General features: G+C 42.3%; 1 protein-coding gene across 1 annotated transcript in view; it reads right to left on the bottom strand.

The window, feature by feature from the left end:
* Positions 1-1316: 1316 nt before the first annotated feature.
* Positions 1317-21202, bottom strand: part of LOC103179110 (synaptotagmin-B) — a 136073-nt gene continuing 116187 nt past the window's right edge. The window contains 2 exon segments of the mRNA XM_007894209.2: positions 1317-7100; positions 11041-11174. Coding sequence (XP_007892400.2) covers positions 6894-7100; positions 11041-11174 — 341 coding nt within the window. The 3' untranslated portion in view covers positions 1317-6893.

Raw genomic sequence — 21202 nt, 5'->3', positions numbered from 1 at the left:
ATCCTTTCAGATCCTTGTTTTTTGTCGTAGATGTCATTTGCCTCTTTGTTCCATATTTGTCCGTTCTGTATTGGTTCCAGTTAAAGCTGAGCCACAAAGGCGTGACTCTTTGAGATAGCTTCTTTAATGTCTTTAAAATTAATTATAGAGGCTTGTCTGATATCTTTGAGAGGTTTAGCAATGTGAGAGGCCTGAAATATAGACTTCTGCTGGGCACCACAGGTGTGTGTTGGTTTAGTTTTGTTCCCCTGTGACGATAGCTAGTCTTGTATCTAGTAGCTGAACACCAGTGTTACACAGAAATGACCTTTCAGCCTTTGGATGGCTCGAAGGAGGATTTAGTAATTAATTTGCACAGTAATATCATTAGCGTTTAATCCGCCAATTCTTGTTTGTTTCCAAAACTGTTTGTCATTCACTCGATGAATGGAGTTTGCTTATTGCCAAACAACATTTTTTTAAAAAAAACCTTCCATTTTAATCATTAGCCCCACTCAGAATGAATACAGAAGTTGTCAAAAATGTTCCCTTTCGCCAAAGGTTTACCAGAAAAAATTTAGGCAAAAGGTCTGTTGACTGGAGTGGACATGTGCAATGGGCAGAATGGAGATTCCCTGCTGAAATTTCTGCCCATAAGCAAGAGATCCCAACTCTGCCGAGTGGGATGAGGGTTAAGGGGACCTCGGTTAACCTCGGACGCGCTTAAGTCAGACAAAATGTCTGGCCCCAATGTATCCGGTTTAAGCGGTGTCCACTGTATATAAAATGAGATTACTGACCCTGGCCAACAGGTGATGGAAACTGATCATTGCGTGTGACTATTGCGTTCTTAATAATAATAATCCTTGCATTTGATGCAGCGCCTTATCACGTCGTTGGGACGTCTCAAAGTGCTTGACAGGATATACTGTAAAACGGATTGACTGTATATTTTGTGGGTGAAACGCGGCAGCCAATTGCACACAGCGGTGTCCCACAACAGACATGAGTGAGTGACCAATATTATTTTTGGAGGGGAATTGTTGGCCAGGACTCAGGGAGCACCTCCCTTCTCTTTTCAAATAGTGCTGTGGGATCTTTATTGTCCACCTGAACAGGCAGACGGGGAGTTCGGTTTAACATCTCAGGCTATAAAATCTAGCGCCTTGGGACGTCCTCCCGACGTGAAAGACGCTATACAAATGCAAGAATTGTTATTGTTGTAATCTTGTTGTTGTTGAATAAGGAATATAATGTGGTTGAGTTTCCACACTGCGTCTCTCAGACAACATTCCCACCTTTCACAGTGAACACACCAGCAAACGGGCAAACATGAAGACAGTGAGATACAAGATGTTTTTTAATGGACTCTGCTTTGCATTCCCTTATGTCATTTTAAACTACACAACAAACTTTTTCACACAAAGTAGAAACAAAAGGTACAAAAATTTCATCAAAACGAAGGACAGTATACAGCAACATTCTCCAGACAAACAAGCAGGTGGTAAAAAAGTTAGTACATGTTTGTTTATGACACAATGGCTCACATATACTGTATATTGCACAGACAGGCAGCGTGACGTATATAGTTGTACACAGAAGACAAGTGGTTCTGAATTGCTGTAGCAACTGAGAATATACCTATGAATTTGCTGCCCTGTTGTATGATTGATACCTATTGCAGAGTGCAGTTTGCAAAGCAGAAACCCAATGTGGTGGTCAGATGGGGAATTTGTCGGGGAAAGGGGGTGGCGGAGGTGGGAAGAGAAGAGGAAATTAGTCGACCCATTTCCTTTGAGTCAAATCTGAGTTTTGCTCTTCATTTCACCACAGAGTCTCCCCACGCAGTGAGTAACAAGGTACGTCCGATTTTAACAAAGTGATTTAAGTGTCAGACTGACTTAAACCATCCTTTTACTTTTGCTACGATTTCTTGAATCTTGCAGAGGGTTCTAAACAACAACTGGCATGTATATAGCGCCCCTCACACAGGGTAGCGTCCCAGAGTGCTTAAACAAGGAGCTGAAAGCCATTTTGAGCCCCGGAGGGGAGGGGGCGGGGGGAGGAAGAGCGGAAAAGGATGGCACACACTAGGAATAAATTTGTTGTGTTGAAATTGCTCACTGCCACCTAGAGCGAGCGCCCATCCATAATGCATCCTCTGTACCAGCTGGGAGAGGGTAGAGAACAGCCAGGATACAAGGCATAAACAGGCTGTGTCCTTTCTGATTTCTGGATACATTTTGTTGGTTGACATCCAAAAGACCTTGTGTAATATTTTTATTTTGCATGTTGCCAACGCTTATTTACATGTGGAAAATAACTGCAGTCTGTTTTCCTACAGAAGGTCTCACAGTCCTTGGTAGGTTCCCAGGAGAGAAAGGCTATTTTCAGTCACATCTGTGCGAATGACCCAAATAAGGGAAAATGACAGGAGGGACACCAAGTCGAGAGAAAGAGACCATTTTTCTCTGCTACAGTCAAAAGTTCGAAACTGCAGACTTCGCCAAAAATCCTCTCTCAAAATCCAAATATTGCGGAACTTGTAACACTTTTACAAATGATAATTGACACTTTACAAACATAAATATTTTTTAAAACATTATCTACAATAATACCTTCTCTCTATTTTTCTTACCGCAATACACATTTAAGCAGACAGTGATTTTTTTTAAAATACTCGCGGAATGTCTTTTTTACATATATAAAAGTTTTTGAAGTTTAACAAGAACAAGGTCGTTTTACCTTATATGGGCGAAAGACCTGAGACAGTGAATCTTGTGAGATTTTAGGACCTGTATGTGGATCTCAGTGTTTTTTTTACTCTTAATCTAATAGTTATTATAGAGGATGTGTCTTATTGTTAATGTAGTGTATGCTGACAGAAAGGATTACACGGGTAACTGGAACACATACTGTCGGTAATCTTAAATACAAAATATCGTTGTGACATTTTAAAGTTTTTTTTATCCCCCAGTCTGTGTTTTGCTCGTTAAACATCTGCCAACACTCTGAACCCACTGATATTCATTCCATTAGTTAGAGCTGGATTTTTCCTATATGCTGAACAATGTTCTTATCCATGAATCTGCAGAGAGGTGAACTTGATGCACTGTATTTCAATGTGTAGTTTAAGTGCAATTGATAAATTTCTACTGAAGGTTACAGTCTAGTGCCTTATAGGTATATCAGTATATTTACCAGAGAGCCACTTTGTCCAGCAAGGCACACTGAATGGAATAAAAAGGTGACTAGTTTTTCGACAGATACACTTGTTAATAGAATTGAATTTGGAACCAACACTTGTATTTTATTTGCCAGTCAGTGGTGGCGTATTGATTTTTTTTTTAGCCGCTGAATTGAGTGAAAACTCAGGCAGGTTGGAATGCGCAGTCACTAATCTATATCCTCTCCTAGATTGCTTCTCCTCCAAGTTACTACATTCTGCTCTGGATTGATCTGGACATCTTTAGTGCAAAGTATCCACCCGTACCCTCCTCTGCTGCACATTCAACCTTTTAACACACACACGGAGGCCACCGAAGCATGAGAAGCCACCGTACATGATACATTTCACTCAACTTATCCAGCTTGGTCAATGCCAACCATTAATGCTTTACAAAGAGTAAAGGGCTGAGTCTTCTGATCTGGTCTCTCTCAAGTGAATTAACTCCACACGTTCTACCCTATCTGGTACAATGAGCAACTACCCTAACTAGTAATTTCTGCCATAGTTTGTGGGCTTTGGGTTGAAGATAATATAAAAAATGAATCAAAATATTTTCTTGTATCCTTCCCTTTTCCATAGAAGGAACATTGTGAAGCTGTTCTCCTGAGCCAAAGCTTCTCCCGAGATTTAAGAAGTACTGTCGATAAAGTGGTCTGTCGAATTGAAGCAACTGAATAAAACTCGTCGCGAGGCTAAGATATTTTAATGGCATTTAATATGTCTGTGCAAGTAAGCTGTTTGCGGGTAAGCATTACAGAACGCTGTGTGGCTGTATCTAAGGTTCCCAGTAACCACCGTTCCCTTTCCCTTTGTTCAGTTTTACCAACCCAAATCACATCGGGCTCGAAACCTGATAATTTTGGAAATGATAATAAATTGCCAACCTTGACCTCCAGCTTTGACACCCTCAACACCGCAAGATGTTGAAATTACAACCTTCTTCTCTCCCCTCCCCCCGAAATACAGATTCAAATGAAGGCTGCCACAAACCAGCACTATTAAATTCCATTTTTCAATGAAGTTGACAGATATATGTCCTGTAATGATAATTACAAGGCTCTTTAGCACTTACTGTCTCATTATTTTAGCTCATAATTACCAACAGGAGATGAGATAATCCTGTTGCCAAATGCGCAGTTACAGGGAAATTCTCTCCAAATGAAATGACTTATTTTCCATGAAATTGTATCCCAATTGTTTGGAATATAATTTCACAGGAACTGACAAACAATTGTGTTTCCAGTGTCGATCAATGTTGTCCACAGAACCATTCCAGACGCCGGCACAAAGGCAAAGAAAATTAATTTCCCACTTCCTCAGAACAGAACTGCTTAAGCTCAGCATGAATCTTAAGAGAGGTTGGCTTAGCTCTACAGCTATTTCATTCCCGTTGGGCCTGTCGAAATGACCTCTTCTCACCATTTTCAGCTGTAGGAACACAACTCCTAGCAACATAGGAACAGCAGTGGGCTATTCAGCCCCTCAAGCCTGTTTCGTCATCTATTAGAACATGGCTGATCTATACCTCATACTCTAATTTACCCGCCTTTGCGCCGTTCGGCCCAGCATTTGCCCTGCTAATGCCCACTGAGGCCGTGTCGGTAACTCTGTGTTGCACCCAGTGTAGGAAAGGCTGCCCAAAACTTCCCCTACAAGCTTTTTCTTTTTATTCTCAGATACTCGTGCTTTCGGCTGCTTTAATTTGTTCCCAAGACTTTCAGTGTATTATGATGCTGTAAGGTCCCTTAGACCCAACTACTATCACCCGTAGAGTACATTTCCACTGCAAAATTGCAATGGAGGAAATTTCGAATGGTACGTGTTGTCAGTTCCTGTAAGTGCCACTCATAAGCCAATGTCACATTGAGAGGGACTCTGCGCAGGGCTTTGTTGGTCTGAAATAGATGTGCGCCTCACTGAAGATCAGGTTCATATCAAGCCACCAGCCAGCATGACTAATTGCAAAAAACTGCTTAGCCATTAATATTAATGTCTCTCTGTACAGCAAAACTTTAATGATCACATCTTTCCTTAAAACGTACGGTAATATTATAATAATCCATCATGAAATTCAGTCCTAGGCAGTTTCATTAGTAAGATTTGTTACTGTACAAACAGAGCATCAATTTTGACTATCAAAAGTGCAATGCATGATAACAGCTCCGGAGTCATTTTTCAGACTAAAGACATCAATGCATTTTATTCTTCTCAAATATTATCACGTTGAACTGAGTGTCTCTCCTGTCGTTAGCAGCACATACAGCACTTAGCAGAGACAACCCCAGCGAACAGCAACATCACTTATTGGGGCTGAATTGTACCTTTGTGACATCCTGAATTGTATTTTCCATCTCCAATGTGATGTATTATGTATAATACTCTTACATATTAATAGGTGTCTGCACCCTGGCTAAATCTGTACATGTCAGTTATGTCCCTCAAGTAACTATATTTTCACTCCTGGTAACTATTGGTGCATTTCGCCTACAATATATTTCCAAATTCTACAATTCTATACAGGAATGTTTAATGCGAATCTCTTGTGGGTACGACCTGCGGCAGCCCAGCTTGTGTGGTAGTTAGGGAGAGAGAGAGAGAGAGAGATCTCCTGTGAGAAGCCAAACCAAAGCAGGCCATGATTACAAGGCCATTTAATGCCCTTCCCAGTTTCTCAAGGTCAAAGATCACACCATTACCATTTTCTGGCAGCTTAATGCAAGGCCATGCATCCAAACACCCTCACATCTGCAAGTGCCTTAGGGTCCCCCTGTAGAACCCCCCCCCCCCCGTGAGGTTATGAGCTAAAGGCAGAGTTTGATTCTAAGCCAAAACGAGATCCTGGCGAACAGACTTAACCTTACAAAAAAAAGCCTCGTCTGCAACGACCCTTGAATCGATGCACATTAAAACAGCCTGAGTTGGTGGGTTTTCGCAAGTTTATGATCTAGTGCCTGACTGTGGCCCCAGGTTGTTGCGTCTCCAGGCTTGGTGTGTAAATCAGGGCGACTGGCTTTCACTCCTGTGTGGGATTGCTTTTCCCCCTCAGTCCATTCACATTGTGTAAAATACAGCATCGTAAAAATATACAGCGGATGCATGTCCGTAAAATGTAGACAACTCACACGTACACAAGAGGTTGAATCGAAACATGCTGCTATTTACAATAGATTATCATCATGCATTATCCACAAGAGTTTCATATAGAGCTGCTGAAACTGGAAAAAGAGTAGAGTGAACCTTGGGGAAATCTGGAATACAACTTGGAGGTTTCAGATGGCTTATTTATTTGTTCAGAACTATGGAGGTTAGTGTGTACCAAAAAAATTAACCATGGTTTAACCCTTTGAGTACTGGATTTTCTTGCACCTTTACCCAAAACACAAATCGCCATCTCATCAATCAATGACAAATGAGGTCCCAGAAAAATCACAATGGTTGAAGCGCAAAAAAAGTACAAGATGCAAATCCTGCAACTGCCGCGACCGAAATGAAAATCACGAGAGAGACAGAGAGAAAGAGAGAGAGAGAGAGAAATAAACAGAAGAAGCCACGTGAAACTTGCATATATTTTTGCCCCGGTGCAAAATGCTACAGTAGCCCTCAAAGGGTTAATGGAGAATGGCGCATAACTGAGGTATCGATAGCATCTGATCAATGACGAGTTTGTGGAAGTGAGGGAATGGTTTCATTTCTTATGACCCAGAGCAGCGTCGACCTCCTCCTCTGGTTTTAGAGAGTGCCACTGTGCGATTGGCCTTCTTGGGTTTGCCAGCATGTCTGACCAGTGCCGGAGCTCTGTGCCCGAAGCATTGCTGCCCACAAATATCTTGCCGATGGCATCGTTCTTCCCGATCTTGTCGTAGTCCAAGACTGTGACGCAAACCTGCACTTTCTGTGTGACAAGAAGAATTGCAGACAATTATTTAGTCTGTCGTTCCTTCCGTTCGACGGCCCCAGTGGCTTCGAAGCAATTTTGCTTTGTGCAGCAATCGAATGTTTGTCTATGTAGCATTGTCTATTAAATAGTTTAGCATTTATGTCTATGTCTACGTTGCCATCTTGTTTTGATTGTGTTATTCATTTAGGTTCCTTCTGTCTGCCTTGTGATTCAGATTCAATGTAAAAGAAACTCCTTTCACCATTATTTCAAAGTAAATGTGAGTCTTTCTGCCAGTTACCCTGCTTTAAAAATCCTGCCTTGATAAGATCCGTCATTCACTTCACAGCTGTTTGCGGGACACTGATTTGCACAAATTGACTTACAAAATACAGTCACAACTATACTACGCTTACAGTAAATCCTGTGAAACTCTTTGAGACATTTCGACGATGTGATAAGGCACTATAATTCGCTATGTCAAATGTAAGGATTATTATTATTGCATTGTTGTTACAACGTGTTGCAGGCGCTGTTCTTTGGGTAGGACTGAGGTCCAGTCTGCCTATTCTGGTGGATGTTAAAGTTCCCATAGCGCTGTTTGACTCGAGAAAAAGTTTCTCATGATAAATTGGCCTCTATGTAAACTGATCATTAACTTCATGGTTCTTTGTGGATCAATGCTGTGTCACTATTGGCTACTGCAACTGCCAAGTAATAATAATAATAATCCTTAATATAATCCTTTGACACTTCAATGCAGTTCACCAAGTTTTTTCTAAAGTGTAACCGTATTTGTAGGCAAACGTAGCAGAGAATACACAGTAACTATCACTTGAGAGCAAATTACGTGGGAAGTAAATGAAAAGGTTTGACATTATATTAAATGCAAGAGTTATTATTACTACTTTCCAGGCTCCAGGATTCACTTTCAATGTCACTCGGGGCAAAGCACCCGTCAGGTAATGATTCCCTGCAGCAAATCTCGTGGTTCAACTGTGAATGAAGTGATTGACTTTGTTGAAGGAGATAATGAAAGTGAGTTTGGACTTTTGTTATCTTTGATTTGATTTTGATGCAGAAATATGATCACAAGTTCCTGAATAATAAAGTTTTGAGGAATCGTTGAATTCAACCTCTCCCTCGCAACAGCTCACTGTAACACAGAGGAGACTGAGTTTCCAATTAATCAGTCATCTCAGACACTGCGTTTGTGCCATTGTTCAGCTTCTGACGACGAGACGTTATTAATCATAAGCAATTAATGGATTTCCAAATAGAAAACTTCCAGAACAATGCAAATAAGAAAAGATGCCTGTCTGTCTACCTTGCGAGAATATCCTTAAGTTTATTCTGTTTTCTCTCTGACCTCTCCCCCACCTCCCTCCTCCCCTCATAACCCCCTCCACTCCTCCTCCTTCTCCCCCTCTCCCTCCCTCTCCCCCTCCCCCTGTCTCAACATACTTCAGTCTAAAAGGATATTTCATTTCCATTCAATCTGTAGTTTTGACCTCATTAGCATATCTATTCCTCGATGAAGATGTTATCCTTCTTACGGGAGCCGTGGTTAATGAGCCTGGAACCACTAGCAAGTTATTCTGGCGAGAATTTCAAGTTACTTTTAATGGTCGCTTCCACCTTTCTTTCAAACACAATAAGAACACTTACAATTCTAATGAGATTTTTTTCTCTAGGAAATGCATCTGATGGAGACCTGCCCCTGGGTGCCATTGTTCACCTGCCAGCGATTGCACTGAGATGAAAAGCCCTGGAAACCAATGTCTTGTTGGAGGTGGAGAGGCAATGACATGGTGCCAGGTGGACAACATCATTATGCAGGCGCTTGTTTTAACTTCTTAATGATTAGCATAACTGCTCTATTATGATTGGGAAATGCTGGCTCGCGTGGACTACAGACTCCGGCAATGACAAGTTGGGCTGAATGGCCTGTTTCCGTGCCGTGTAACTCGAGGTTGCAAGATAAAAGCTGCAGAACTTGGCCAAACCAGATTTGCCAACAGCCCCAACACTGGTCACCGAGAGGTTAATCTCTCAGCTCTGATTGCTCTCACTCTTACAAGTGAACGTGTGAATCGATCATTCCTGCCTGGACTGAAGCTGGCAGGAAGCCCTGATAATTGAATGGGACATTAGCTATGGGTTGGTCCATACTGTGGCCTTTGAGATGCTCATTCATTACGTCCAGGCTTGACTTGACTAGGATAACTCCCTGGACTACCCAATGCTTCCCTCCAAAAGCTACAGGTTATTCAGAACTCTGTAGTTCGAGTTCTGTCCCGCATTAAGCTCCATGAACCGACCACCCCCATCCTCGCCTGGCTCCCCATCCCCAGAGGATCAAGTTTAAGATCCTCGTCCTCACCAAAGTATTATTTTTTTTGGAAGGAATTACGTTAGGAACGAGGGTAAGTGTGGAATTGTTGTGTTGAACGCTCTTGTAGCAGCTCTCGAACGCAGGGAAATCTGTGTGCTTCACATTGACCTTTTTATCCCGAGCTATAATCTAATAATAATCTAATATTATTATTATTATTATTATAATCATGGGTTATTCTGTCTATTTTATGTCCTTTCAGCAAAGTATTGCTTGCACAACTGACCACGAGGGGGCGATGCATATTAGATATTTGTGCCGTTTTCACAAGATCGTAAGATTGGTTTGAATGGAGAAGTTCCTTCAAAATGCGATCCCATTCTTCCAGAACCCCTGCCCTCGCGGGTTAGTCTGATGTTTTTCTAAATCAATCTATGTTAAGGTAAACATGCGAATGAGAGCTGCTATCTCACTCATCAATTTATAATAATAATAATATTTTATACAGCGCTTTATCACGTTGGCAAGACTCCTCAAAACGCTTCACAGGACATACTGTAAAGTGGATTGATCGTGTGTTTTGTGGGTGAAACGCAGCAGCCAATTGCATACAGCAGTGGAGTGAATGACCAACTTTACTGAGGGAATTTGTCGGTCATAGTGTCACGGGATCTTTAACGTCATCTGAACCTCGGTTTAGCATCTCATCCGAAGGACAGCACCTCCCACAATCCAGCACCGCATTGGAGCATCAGCTTAGACTGTGTGATTCCGAGTTGCGAAGTGGGGCTTGAACCCGCAATGGCGAGAGTGCTACCAGTGAGCCAAGCTGACAGAGATATTTGTAATGCTAAATATAATGCCTAAGTTAATGCACGAGGAGGATGGAACTTTCAAAACCGTAAATAAAGTAAAAACTGAGGATGAAAAATAGCAAAACAAATCCAATCCGAAGATTTCAGAAGAGACCAAAAAATTCTCCAGGTCCTCGTAGCCTAAAGTTGTGAAATTAGAGCATTGATTTAAGATTGCAGATGGAGCAAGACTTTTATGAATTCTTAATTTCAGTCTTATTATTATTACATTTGCTTTGTGGCTCTTTGTGGAAACTTTAAAAAAATTACTCTTGGTGAGGAGTTTTATAGACAGGATGTCTAATGTTACACCAGGGAGCTGAGGAAGCACAATAATAACACAGCTGTAATGTTTTATAACAATGAAAATCTGTCTGGAATTTACTCTCTTAACATGCCTCCAGTCCCGTGGAGCCTCTTTAAACATTCATACACTTTGCATCTTTCCATTTCTTCTCGGTACGTCATGTTAATAAGGCACCTTCATGATAAAGCGTTTGTTCAGTCTTTGTGCAGTTAGGTGGCTTTGCCAAACACTTGATGTGATTGCCATATTAAAGCCCGCAGCTCTCTGTAAGTAAGTATGCTCACAGCTAAAGTCTGACCCTAACCATTAACCCACCTTTCCTTGACAAAAAACAGATTCCCCAAACTTGGCTTACGAAACGGTTGCTCCTTTAACTCTTAAAAGTGCTGTGAGCGCACCTGCATTTCCGTCTCGGGGGGGCAAGTTAAGTATTGGCTATTTAACTGTGTTTAATTGTACCTGTATTTGTTCGAATGGAATTTCGAAGCTGAAGGACTCATTGTAGTAAGGGTTCAGCGTATTTTTCTTCACTGTGGTTTTCTTCTTCTTCAGTCTCTTCCCGTTTGTCAGCAGATGGATCTTGACATAAGGATCTGTGAGATTTTTGTGAAACAACAAAACAAAGACGAAGTTAAGTGATCAAGAATCCGAGGCAAAATTTGATCCAGGTTTTAACAAGGTTGTTAGAATGCACCGCCCTCCCCTTACTGACTCCCCCTTCCAACCGTTTACAGCTCTTGCCCACAAAATATACAGTCAATTCGCTTTACAGAATATTCTGTGAAGAGCTTTGAGACGTCTAGAAGACGTGATAAGCCGTTATATCAAATGCAAGGAATATTATTATTATTATTATTGCCCGCCACCTAGTGACAGCCTCGAGAATAACACCGGTAGAGACTCGACCGCAAAGCAGTGGGTGGAAATCAAAATAGGAACCACAAAAAAAAAAGTCAACTCTCATGATAACAAACTCAGGTACATGTTACAGAGATACAATGCTTTAGCAATACAGTCAGCCCTGGAATAACATATCTCCGCGTAATTTATAACACAGCTGCACCATACATGTCTCGCCTGTGATCCTGCACAGAGCAGAGATGTAAACTGCCTCCTGACATCAGCCATGTCTGTTACAAATAGAACATTCTCGATGGGACTATTAACGTAAACCATGAAAAATGCTTGAGATGCACCAAGACGGTAGAACAAGAGGACGCAGGTTTAAAGGGTTGAAAAGGAGAAATTTCCGGCCAGACACCAGGAAGTATTTCTTTATCCAGAGGCTAATTAATGACTGGAGCAGATTACCAGGAAAGGTGGTTGAGGCCAGGAATTTAAACTCATTTTAAAAAAACCATCAAATCTTTTTGGAAACATCGCAATTTACACTCTTTTGTTTGGTCAGCCGGGTGTCTGACACATTCGCAAACCCATCACAACGCTTAAGAATATCCAAAGCAAGCTGCGATTTCCATGCATCCCACCTGCACATGGAAATCTCAGAGATAGATTGTCAGAATGGGCACACCCTCTCTCCGGATAGTATTAGGTGAGGGTTGGCAAGAGCTTGGGGACTCCAGAGTGTGCGTTGGGGTAACTGCTGGAGTCTAACGAACTAAAACTGCACAGTTTGCCATTGTCATTGCTGTCCGGCAAACTTTCCCGCTAAATACATAGGATGTTACAGAACAAAAGCAGGCCATTTGGCCCAACTAGTCTGTGCCGGTGTTTATACTCCACAAAAGCCTCCTATTCCTCTCTCCACATATGCAACAAGTTTCCTCTTAAATTCATTGATGCTTGTTGCTTCAACCACAGCTTCTGGCATTGAGTAACACATCCTCACCGCCCTCTGTGTGAAGAAGTATCTCCTAAACTCCCGTTAGATCTGTTGCTGCCTAGCTTATATTTGTTTGAGACTCACCAACAAGTGGAAACAACCTATTAATGTCCACCTTATCGAATCCTTTCACAGTCTGAAACACCTCTATCAGATCCCCTCTCAATTGTCTCCTCTCTGGAGAGAGTAGCTCAAACCTGTCCAATCTTTCCTAATAGCTATGTCCAATCATCCTTGGTAACATCCTAGTAAATCGAAGCTGCACTCTCTCCAAAGCTACAATATCTTTCCGTAGGAAGGTGACCAGAACTGCACGGAATGCCCCAAATTTGGTCGATCCAAGGCTTTATATAAATTTAACATTATTTCCCTACTTTTGTACTCTATTGTTATCAATGCTATTCACTAGTCACCTACAGGAGGCAGTAATAATAATAATCATAATAATTCTTGCAGTTGATATAGTGCCTTTCACATTAGGAGGATATCTCAAAGCTCTTCACAGGATTCATTGTAAAGTAAAGTGTAGTGACTGTGTAGTTGGTAGATAGGATTCATTCTGCAGTGGGAACAGATGATTGCATGATGCCCATTCCCACTCCCCCTTGGGCTCTCCCCCCACACACATACGCGCGCACACATCCCCCGTTAATAATTCCTCCTCCTCCAAACAGTATTCCATTTGATTGACCAACAGCTAAATTCATCTGCGAAACAGCCGGCAGATTGGAACAACAGGGAGCCCTGGGGCTTAAACACCCAGCCATCTGGCTTTGAAACAAGCTCCTTACAGCTAATCTGATCCAGGCATTTAGGTGGTTAAGTCTAGGCTGCATGTAAGAGGCAGCTCTCAGGGCTAAACAGTTGGAGAGCAAGCCTCACTTCAGTTGGTTGGGTCCAGAATTCACACTCAAGCTAAGTCATTGACGGAAAGAACGAGCCTTGAAGCAAACTACAGGAGCGAGACCCTTTTTCAATCAGTCTCAGCACTGCACATCTCCTGAACTATAACCGTTGGTTAAACAAAATTAAATAGATGTTCAAGCTTGGTCACTCACTTTGTGGCTGGTTGAAGGACATTGCTGTGCGCAAACTGGTTGCCGTGTTCGCTTACAAAATACATAGTCACTACACTTCACAGATTGGTTTGGATGAAGAAGGACGTTTAGCCCTTTGGTTTGGATGAAGAAGGACGTTTAGCCCATCTGATCTCATCCAGAATAACCACCCTATCATCCCTCCATTACAGCATCAAGCTGTTTTTTTTAAGTGAATCAAGTGTACTGGCCTCAACCAGGATCAAGTGAATCAAGTGTCCTGACTCGTGGAGTCCTGTAGCCGTGGAGTCCTGTAGCTCAGTGGTTAGAGCACTCGCTTTGCAAGTGAGAGACCCGAGTTCAATTCCAGGCAGAGGGCGAAACCTTGGGCAAGTTTCCTTACTCCACACATCTAATAATAATCCCTCCAAAACCAAAAACAATAATAAATTGGTCATATTCAATCTACGACTGTTTGTGGGACATTGCTGTGCGCAATTGGCTGCCGCATTCGCCCACAAATATACAGTCAATTCACTTTACAGTGTGTTCTGTGAAGCGCTTTGGGACGTCCTCCCGACGTGAAAAGCTCTATATCAAAATGCAAGGATTATTATTATTAGTATTATAACCACCGTTACTAGCAACCTGTTCCAGTTGTTAATTATACTCTGACAGAATATTCTGTGAAATACTATACTTGCCAGTAAAATATTGTGCAAATTTTTTCCTAACGGGCGGATGTCTCAAGGCGCTTCATTGGATACACTGTAAAATGTAATGACTGTGTATTTGTAGGCGAATACGGCAGTCAATTTAAATACAGCAAAGTCCCACAAACAGCCATGCAGTGAACGACCAATTTTATCTGGGGGGAGGGAGGGGGCATTGTTGGTTGAATTCGACAAATTGTCCGTCTGTAGTTTGAAGCCAATTTTCTATAAGTTCCAGCTGTATTGAAGAGTTTGACGTTGAATTTTAGATGTTCCAATCGCTGCATAAATAGAATAAATCTGGACCCGGTGGTATTTCTCCCCACAACTGGTTTGGATTGCAGTCTGCATCCCTTGCTACACGGTGCCAGAGAAAGGTTTAAGTAACTGGTGCTGAAATCAACTTGACATCTCATTCCCACCCGGGAATCTGGCCACACAGCACCGTGGAACACATTCTGGCAGGAACACACTTAGAAACATCGGATCCGAGCTTCCCAAACAGGATCCATTCCCTTCAGCATCCCACAACCAAACTACCAGTGGAAAATATTTTATACTACTTTTAAGCCTTGGCGATTTTATGAATTTGCAACTAAATTATACTGTGTCTATGTGTGTGTGGGGGGGGGGGGGGGAGAGGAGAGTAAGGGGGTGTCATGTTAAATGTGTTGAATATACACATTTTCAGCTCAAGTTTCAGAAAGCAGAACAGCAAACATTTAGAGTGATTTAATAAGATTGGAAACAGTGCACAGGGCCAAATGTTTTTTTCTGTGATAAATGTGTTCTCTTTGACTGGAGAGAGAGGAATGTCTGTGTCAAGGAATTTCATACGACCTTGGAAAGGGAGGCTGTGAGCTCCCTGAGGAGCTTCCCGTTTACTCCACACAGTGAGACTGTTACTCTTCTGCTGTATTTTCAGATTCACTCGAGTCTTTGGGATGAAAAATGCGGTGTGTGATGTGTTCATTATCACCGTGATTATCATCACTAGTTTGCATTTTTCCATCCCATATTTTGCTTTGCAACGCTTCCATCTGTAGAGTATGGTTAGAGCAATTGCCTCGCAAGCGAGAGGACCTGGGTTCCAATCCCAGGTTGGGTGAAACCTTAAGGATGTTTTCTCACTCCACACGCCTCCGTTTACCTAGCAGGTAAAGTAGGAATCTAGTTGTTAGTCGATTGGTGGGTCACTTTCTGGGGTAATAATCCTTAAAAATAATATAATTTGGTCACTCAATCCACGACTGTTTGTGGGACGCTGCTGTGCGCAATTGGCTGCCGCGTTTCACCCCAAAATATACAGTCAATTCACTTTATAGTATATTCTGTGAAGAGATTTGAAATGTCTCAATGATGTGATAAGGCGCTGTATCAAATGCAAGGATTGTTATTTGATTGTATCAACGTTTCACAATTGCTTCGAGAGGCTGCGGGGTTTTGATTGCATCTGGTGTTTGATCATTATCCCTGAGCCTGAATCACGATCAAACTGAAGAATATATGTTATGGGAAAATGGCTCAGGTGCGGTGATGGGTGAGATGACATTCGAATGGCAGGCATTATTGGGAAAAACACAGCTCACTACGCACACTGAATCCTTTTAATCACATTGAAAGTCTTTTAGTCAGTAACGGACTCCGTGCGGTGAGTCTCGTTCGATTCAGGTGATGGTGGATAAGCGCTGGTGTAAATTTTCATTTCAGGTTAAATATCGGGTGGTCCAGTGGCTCTCCAGGCTGGACTGCATGAACACACCCATATGGTTCAGGAGGTAAATTAAACACAGTACAGACCACCGTGGTGTAGCCTTTAATATTCCGTGCTCTAGTTCAGGGCTGCTGCCTCCTTAACGATGTCAAATCATATGTGAGATGACCAGAGGTGGCGGGGAATAAACCATAGGACACCGCAGCAAAGCTTTTCCAATTTGGTTTCACTTTGGAGAGCAGGGAGACCCCCGCTGATCTCTGAATAGATATTTGGGAAATTCTTCCATTGGATAATTAGAAATTAAATTCACAGAACATCTGTGCTTTACACTAGAAATATGCAATTCCTCTCCAGCAATTGGTTTGGCACTGGCTGTTTCCTTTGAGATCCTGGGATTGTAATTTAATATGCTTCCACTCACTCTGCTTTGCAGGGCTTGTGGTTTATGCAATGGCTTCTACAGAACCATCTAATGGCAATGAAAGCCAGACTCCATTAGTAAATAGCAATAACGCTTGCATTTGAATGTAGAGCCTGTAAGATTGGCACGTCTCGGAGCTAATTGTTGTCAAGCTCCCTCAAACTGGCACAAAGTGATGATCTATTTTTTCTGGAGCATTGTGGGGCCAAACACCAGGAAAATCCTTCTCTTTCCAAATCGTGCCACTGGATCTTTAACGTCCACCCTGGACAGGCAGACAGGAGCTCAGTTTAACATTTCAGCCGAAGGATGGCAGCTCTGACAATGCAGCGTTCCTCCTGTATTGCACTTAGCCGACAGCCTGAACGATAGCAGTCAAGTCATAAAATATCAATGTCAACCCATATCAACCTGTGCGCTCCCTCTGCTCAGCAGGCTCCGCCCGGTCCTCCCCATCATCGGCGGTCGGACCTTCAGCCTCTCTGCCCTTACCCCTTGGAACTTCATCCCGCATTCCCTTCGTCTTGCTCCCTTCCTTGCCTCAAATCAAGGCATGTCTGAAGACCCTCGTCTTCAACCAGGCCTTCGGCCACATTTCTACCCTCCCTGATCACAAAAAAAATTGCAGGGGGAGAGGACAAAGAGCAAGTTTGGCTTCTTGTGAATTGTCCTCACCCTCAAACTGAGTAAAATTGGGTTGGAGAGAAACAGTTCAAACAACGAAGGTCCAATATGTGGAACATCAGAGAAAAAACTGTCTTGTCCCTGTGCAGGCTGCAGCCAGTGATAAATCAGGAGGACCTCTGCTTCACAGTGAGGACACTCAATCCCTTACAGAGCCAACGCAGTTCAAATTGCTTTTATTTTGCCCGGTGTTAGCAGGTTTGTGACCTGAAATTTTCTTTTCTTGTCTGGCCCCCCTCCCACCCCCCCTCCACCCCCCCACGTCTTCTCCTCCCCTCCGTTGGATGATGAGAGAGAGAGAGAGAGAGACAGACGCATACAGTAAAGCTACGGTTATATTCCTCTTAACCTTGAAATATCACACCCAACTAATGCGAGCCATCACTTAGTATAAAAGTACCCGAGATGGATGGAGGGCGGCTTTTCTGACAACTCAGCTATGAAAGCAGTTTTATTTTTAGCCTGTCATCTTTGAAGGTCAAGGGAAGAAGTGAAAACAGAACTGTAAGTAGGAGGCAACGCAGACGGAACTTGTTCTGCGCACAGGAAATCTCAAGCCCTGTCAGCCCAATCTCGAGCGGTGATAGCTGAAGGCTCGGCCACCAATGGATGGATAGACATGCAGCAGGGGAGTGGGATAGGAACAGGAGTAGACCATTCAGCCTCTCCAGCCTGTTCCACCATTCCATTAGATCATGACTGATCTGTACTTCAACTCCATTTACCCTCCTTTGTCCCAAATCACTGTATATTTTGAATTGACTGTATATTTTGTGGGTGAATCGTGGCAGCCAACCACGCACAGCAGTGTCCCACAAACAGTCCATGGATTGAGTGACCAAATCATTATTTCACATTTATTTTTAAATGTATTTTTTGAGGGGATTATTACCCCCTGAAAGCCATCTGCCAATCGACTAACAACTGGGTTCCTACTTACAACTAGGTAAACAGAGGCGTGTGGATTAAGGAAACTTGCCTAAGATTTCTCCACGCCCAAGTACTCTCACTTGCGAGGTGAGCGCTCTAACTGCTTTGCTGCAGGTCTCCGCAATGCTTTCAAGGATTTCCATAATGTTTCAGGGCGATTGAGCAACAATAAAACAAATCACAAAAATATCAGCTCGCCCCCATGACTCCAGGTTACGGCTATTTGTTCCAAAGTACAAAACTATTCTGAGAATGTCAGCCACCAGTATTTATGGCCCTGCTATAAAACAATCTGAGACCCCACGACAGCAAACCGAGGAAATTGTTGTCACACTTATGAATAATTTTGATGCAATGTTTGCCTCCGAGCTGTTTTTCAAAACCTGGGAGAAGTTAGATAGGATAATACCAAGGGAATGTATTTTAAACTGGAGGAATTCATTAAGTCATTACATAAGGAAGTTGCTCACTTGCGGTCACTGAGCTTCGTTGATAAGCTCACGGTTAAGAAGCCGTAATATTTTTTTTTCCGGCTGAACTTTGAAAATTCTGAACTTTGAAATATGTTTCTTGCTCGAGTGGTGGGCTGACAGGATTAATCATATTGGGTTAGATTCCCTATCACCAGGATCTAGGAGTAGTGTTCTCGCAATTGGGCTAGATGTTGAAATTATGGGAGATACAAGAGGATATAGAGGAGCTAAAAGTAGGCTTCATCCTCCCCTCTATCTTGGGCAGGAGCATGAGAGGTACCAGAGGAGTCTGCCAGGAATTCAAGACTTATACAAACATGGGCTTTGTAAACTGCAAGAGTTAATAATAATATAACAATAATTCTTGCATTTGGTATAGTAATAATATTCCTTGCATTTGATATAGCGTTTTTCATGTCTTCTAGATGTCTCAAAGCGCTTCACAGAATATACCGCAAAGTGAATTGACCGTATATTTGTGGGCGAAACGTGGCAGCCAATTGCGCACAGCAACGTCCCACAAACAGTTGTGGATTGAAAATAATCAATTTATTATTGTCTTTTGTTTTTTTGGAGGGATTATTATTAGGCGTGTGGAGTAAGGAAACTTGCCCAAGGTTCACCCTGTTGCTCAATTCCAGAATAAAGACAAAATTTCAGAAAAAATATTCCCAATCTCTCTCCCCACTCCCCCACCCCACACCCATTGAAACCTTTCCAAATACAGCACTGCCTGGTTGTAATATCCATAAAGGAACAGTAACTGAGAGAGGGGAGAGAGATAAGCACTGAAAGGAACAGGAAACATAACCTCTTAAAGTTAATGTAATGATAAGCCTTCATTCAGTTGCACAACAGAGTTTATGCGTTAATTCGGGGCTAGCGATCAGCGGTTAAAATTAAAATTAAAGCTCCTTTAACGTTGAAAGGATGACTCAAAGTGCTTCACAGGGTTTACTCTGGAGTGGAGGGACTGTGTATTCATAGGTGAACACAGCAGCCCAATTGTATACAACAATGTCCCACAAACAGCTGCGAAGAAGAGTGAACTATTTTATTCGGGGGCTTTGTTGGCCAGGACACCAGGAGAAGGCTTTCCACTTGTGTCAGACATTCGGTCGACCCGAACAATGGCTTGTTATTACCAACCAGCAGTAATAGTCTTTCCCTATTTATCCTGTCAAATCCTTTCATAATTTTGAAGAACTTTAATCGATTGCATCTTTAGCTTTCTCTTTTGCAGTCAAACCAATGAGATTCGTGAAGAATTTGAAATTGAATTCTTGAAGCACTGACAGGAACAAGATTTTCATTTACTCTGTTGAAATATGGATGAGATCAATGTTTTAGTGGCTAAGCCATTGCAATATGGTTTCAAAGCCCATTTAAATTCACAAACCTTCCCCCCCCGAACAACTGCAAGACATTTGAAATGAGACCGATTAACCCCGTTATAAGACAACGAAGGAAACCATAAACTCGTCTCTGAATCAGAAAGTTGTGGGTTCAAGACCCACCGCACAGTTCTGAGGTGTCCTGCATTGCCAGGGGATGAAATGTTAAATGGAGCTCCCGTTCAGATTGGAATTAAAGATCCCATGGCGCTATTCGAAAAGAGAAGGCCGTTTCATCCTGTGTCCCAGCCCACAATCCCCCAAATAAAATTGGTCAGTAACTTCATGGCTGTTTGTGGGACATCGCTGCCCGCAAATTAGTTGCTGCGTTCACCTACAAATAAAAAACAGTCACTACGCTTTACTGTATGTCCTGTGAAGTGTTTTGGGTTGACCCCTGAAATGAAAGGCACTATAAAAAATGTAAGGATCATTATTATTATTATTATTCATTTAGAGAGCTCAGGAACTGGAAAACTTATCAATTCAGTCATAATTCGAAGTTCTGTTTTCTGTAGACTTTGAAAGAAATTTTAGAAAAACCGCAGCTTCAGAATTAAGACTGTACATAAGAATATTTAAGGTCTGCATCTTGGTCTGCATCCTTCTGCCGCAAAAGGTATTATACAAATGTAATTTCTCGCTGTTGATCCTTTGTCTTGTTTGTGTTGAGGAAAGAGTGACGGAGTCTTTGAAAGGGCCTCAAATGAAATTGACATTGTCCTTGAAAGCTGAAGAGCAATGAGTCAGATCTCTACAAACTTGGAGTAATCAGAATAACCAGGATTCTTTCTTTCTTTCTCTTTCTCTCTCTCTCTCTCTCTCTCTCTCCCTCTCTCTCTCTTTTTTTCTAGCTCTCCGTGGGTTTTGTCAAAATAGGAAGCAAAGGGGCACGAAATGCTATTTGTTCATTGTGTGTTTCATGGGCACCTTTTACTCCAGTAACTGATGTGGGATGTTTGACTGGGCAAGGATGAACAAAGAATTCCATTTGGTGGCTTAACAGACAATAACCCTTCTTAACAGGAGGCGGAAATCATTTCAGCAACTAGAATTAGTTTGTGCGCTACTATCATTTTTGCTCATTGTTCCTTTTGTACTGCCTGGGCCCAAGGACTTAAATAGCGTGACTGCACCAAAGGCTAATCCAAAACAGACTACATGCTTTTAGATTATTCAGAGAAGATTAAATTGTGTTGACCTGCTCGTCTCAGGAACTGAGAGATGCCTACTTGCGAAGGAAAGAGTTTTACTTTGTTCAAGTTGCGGTTGATTTCAAAGAAAACACACGGATTGTGCCTGGGGTCTTGTGACCAGGCTCTGGCTGTGGGGCCAATTATGCAGTGTTTCTTAATGGGATTTCTTAATTAAGAAATGGGAGTGCTGGACTCCTTCTACTACGTCACGCT

The sequence above is a fragment of the Callorhinchus milii genome, unplaced genomic scaffold (assembly GCF_018977255.1).
Source record: "Callorhinchus milii isolate IMCB2004 unplaced genomic scaffold, IMCB_Cmil_1.0 Scaffold19, whole genome shotgun sequence".
Lineage (NCBI taxonomy): Eukaryota > Metazoa > Chordata > Chondrichthyes > Chimaeriformes > Callorhinchidae > Callorhinchus > Callorhinchus milii.
Note: the sequence above shows the minus strand (reverse complement) of the source record. Positions and strands in the feature narration are given on the sequence as shown.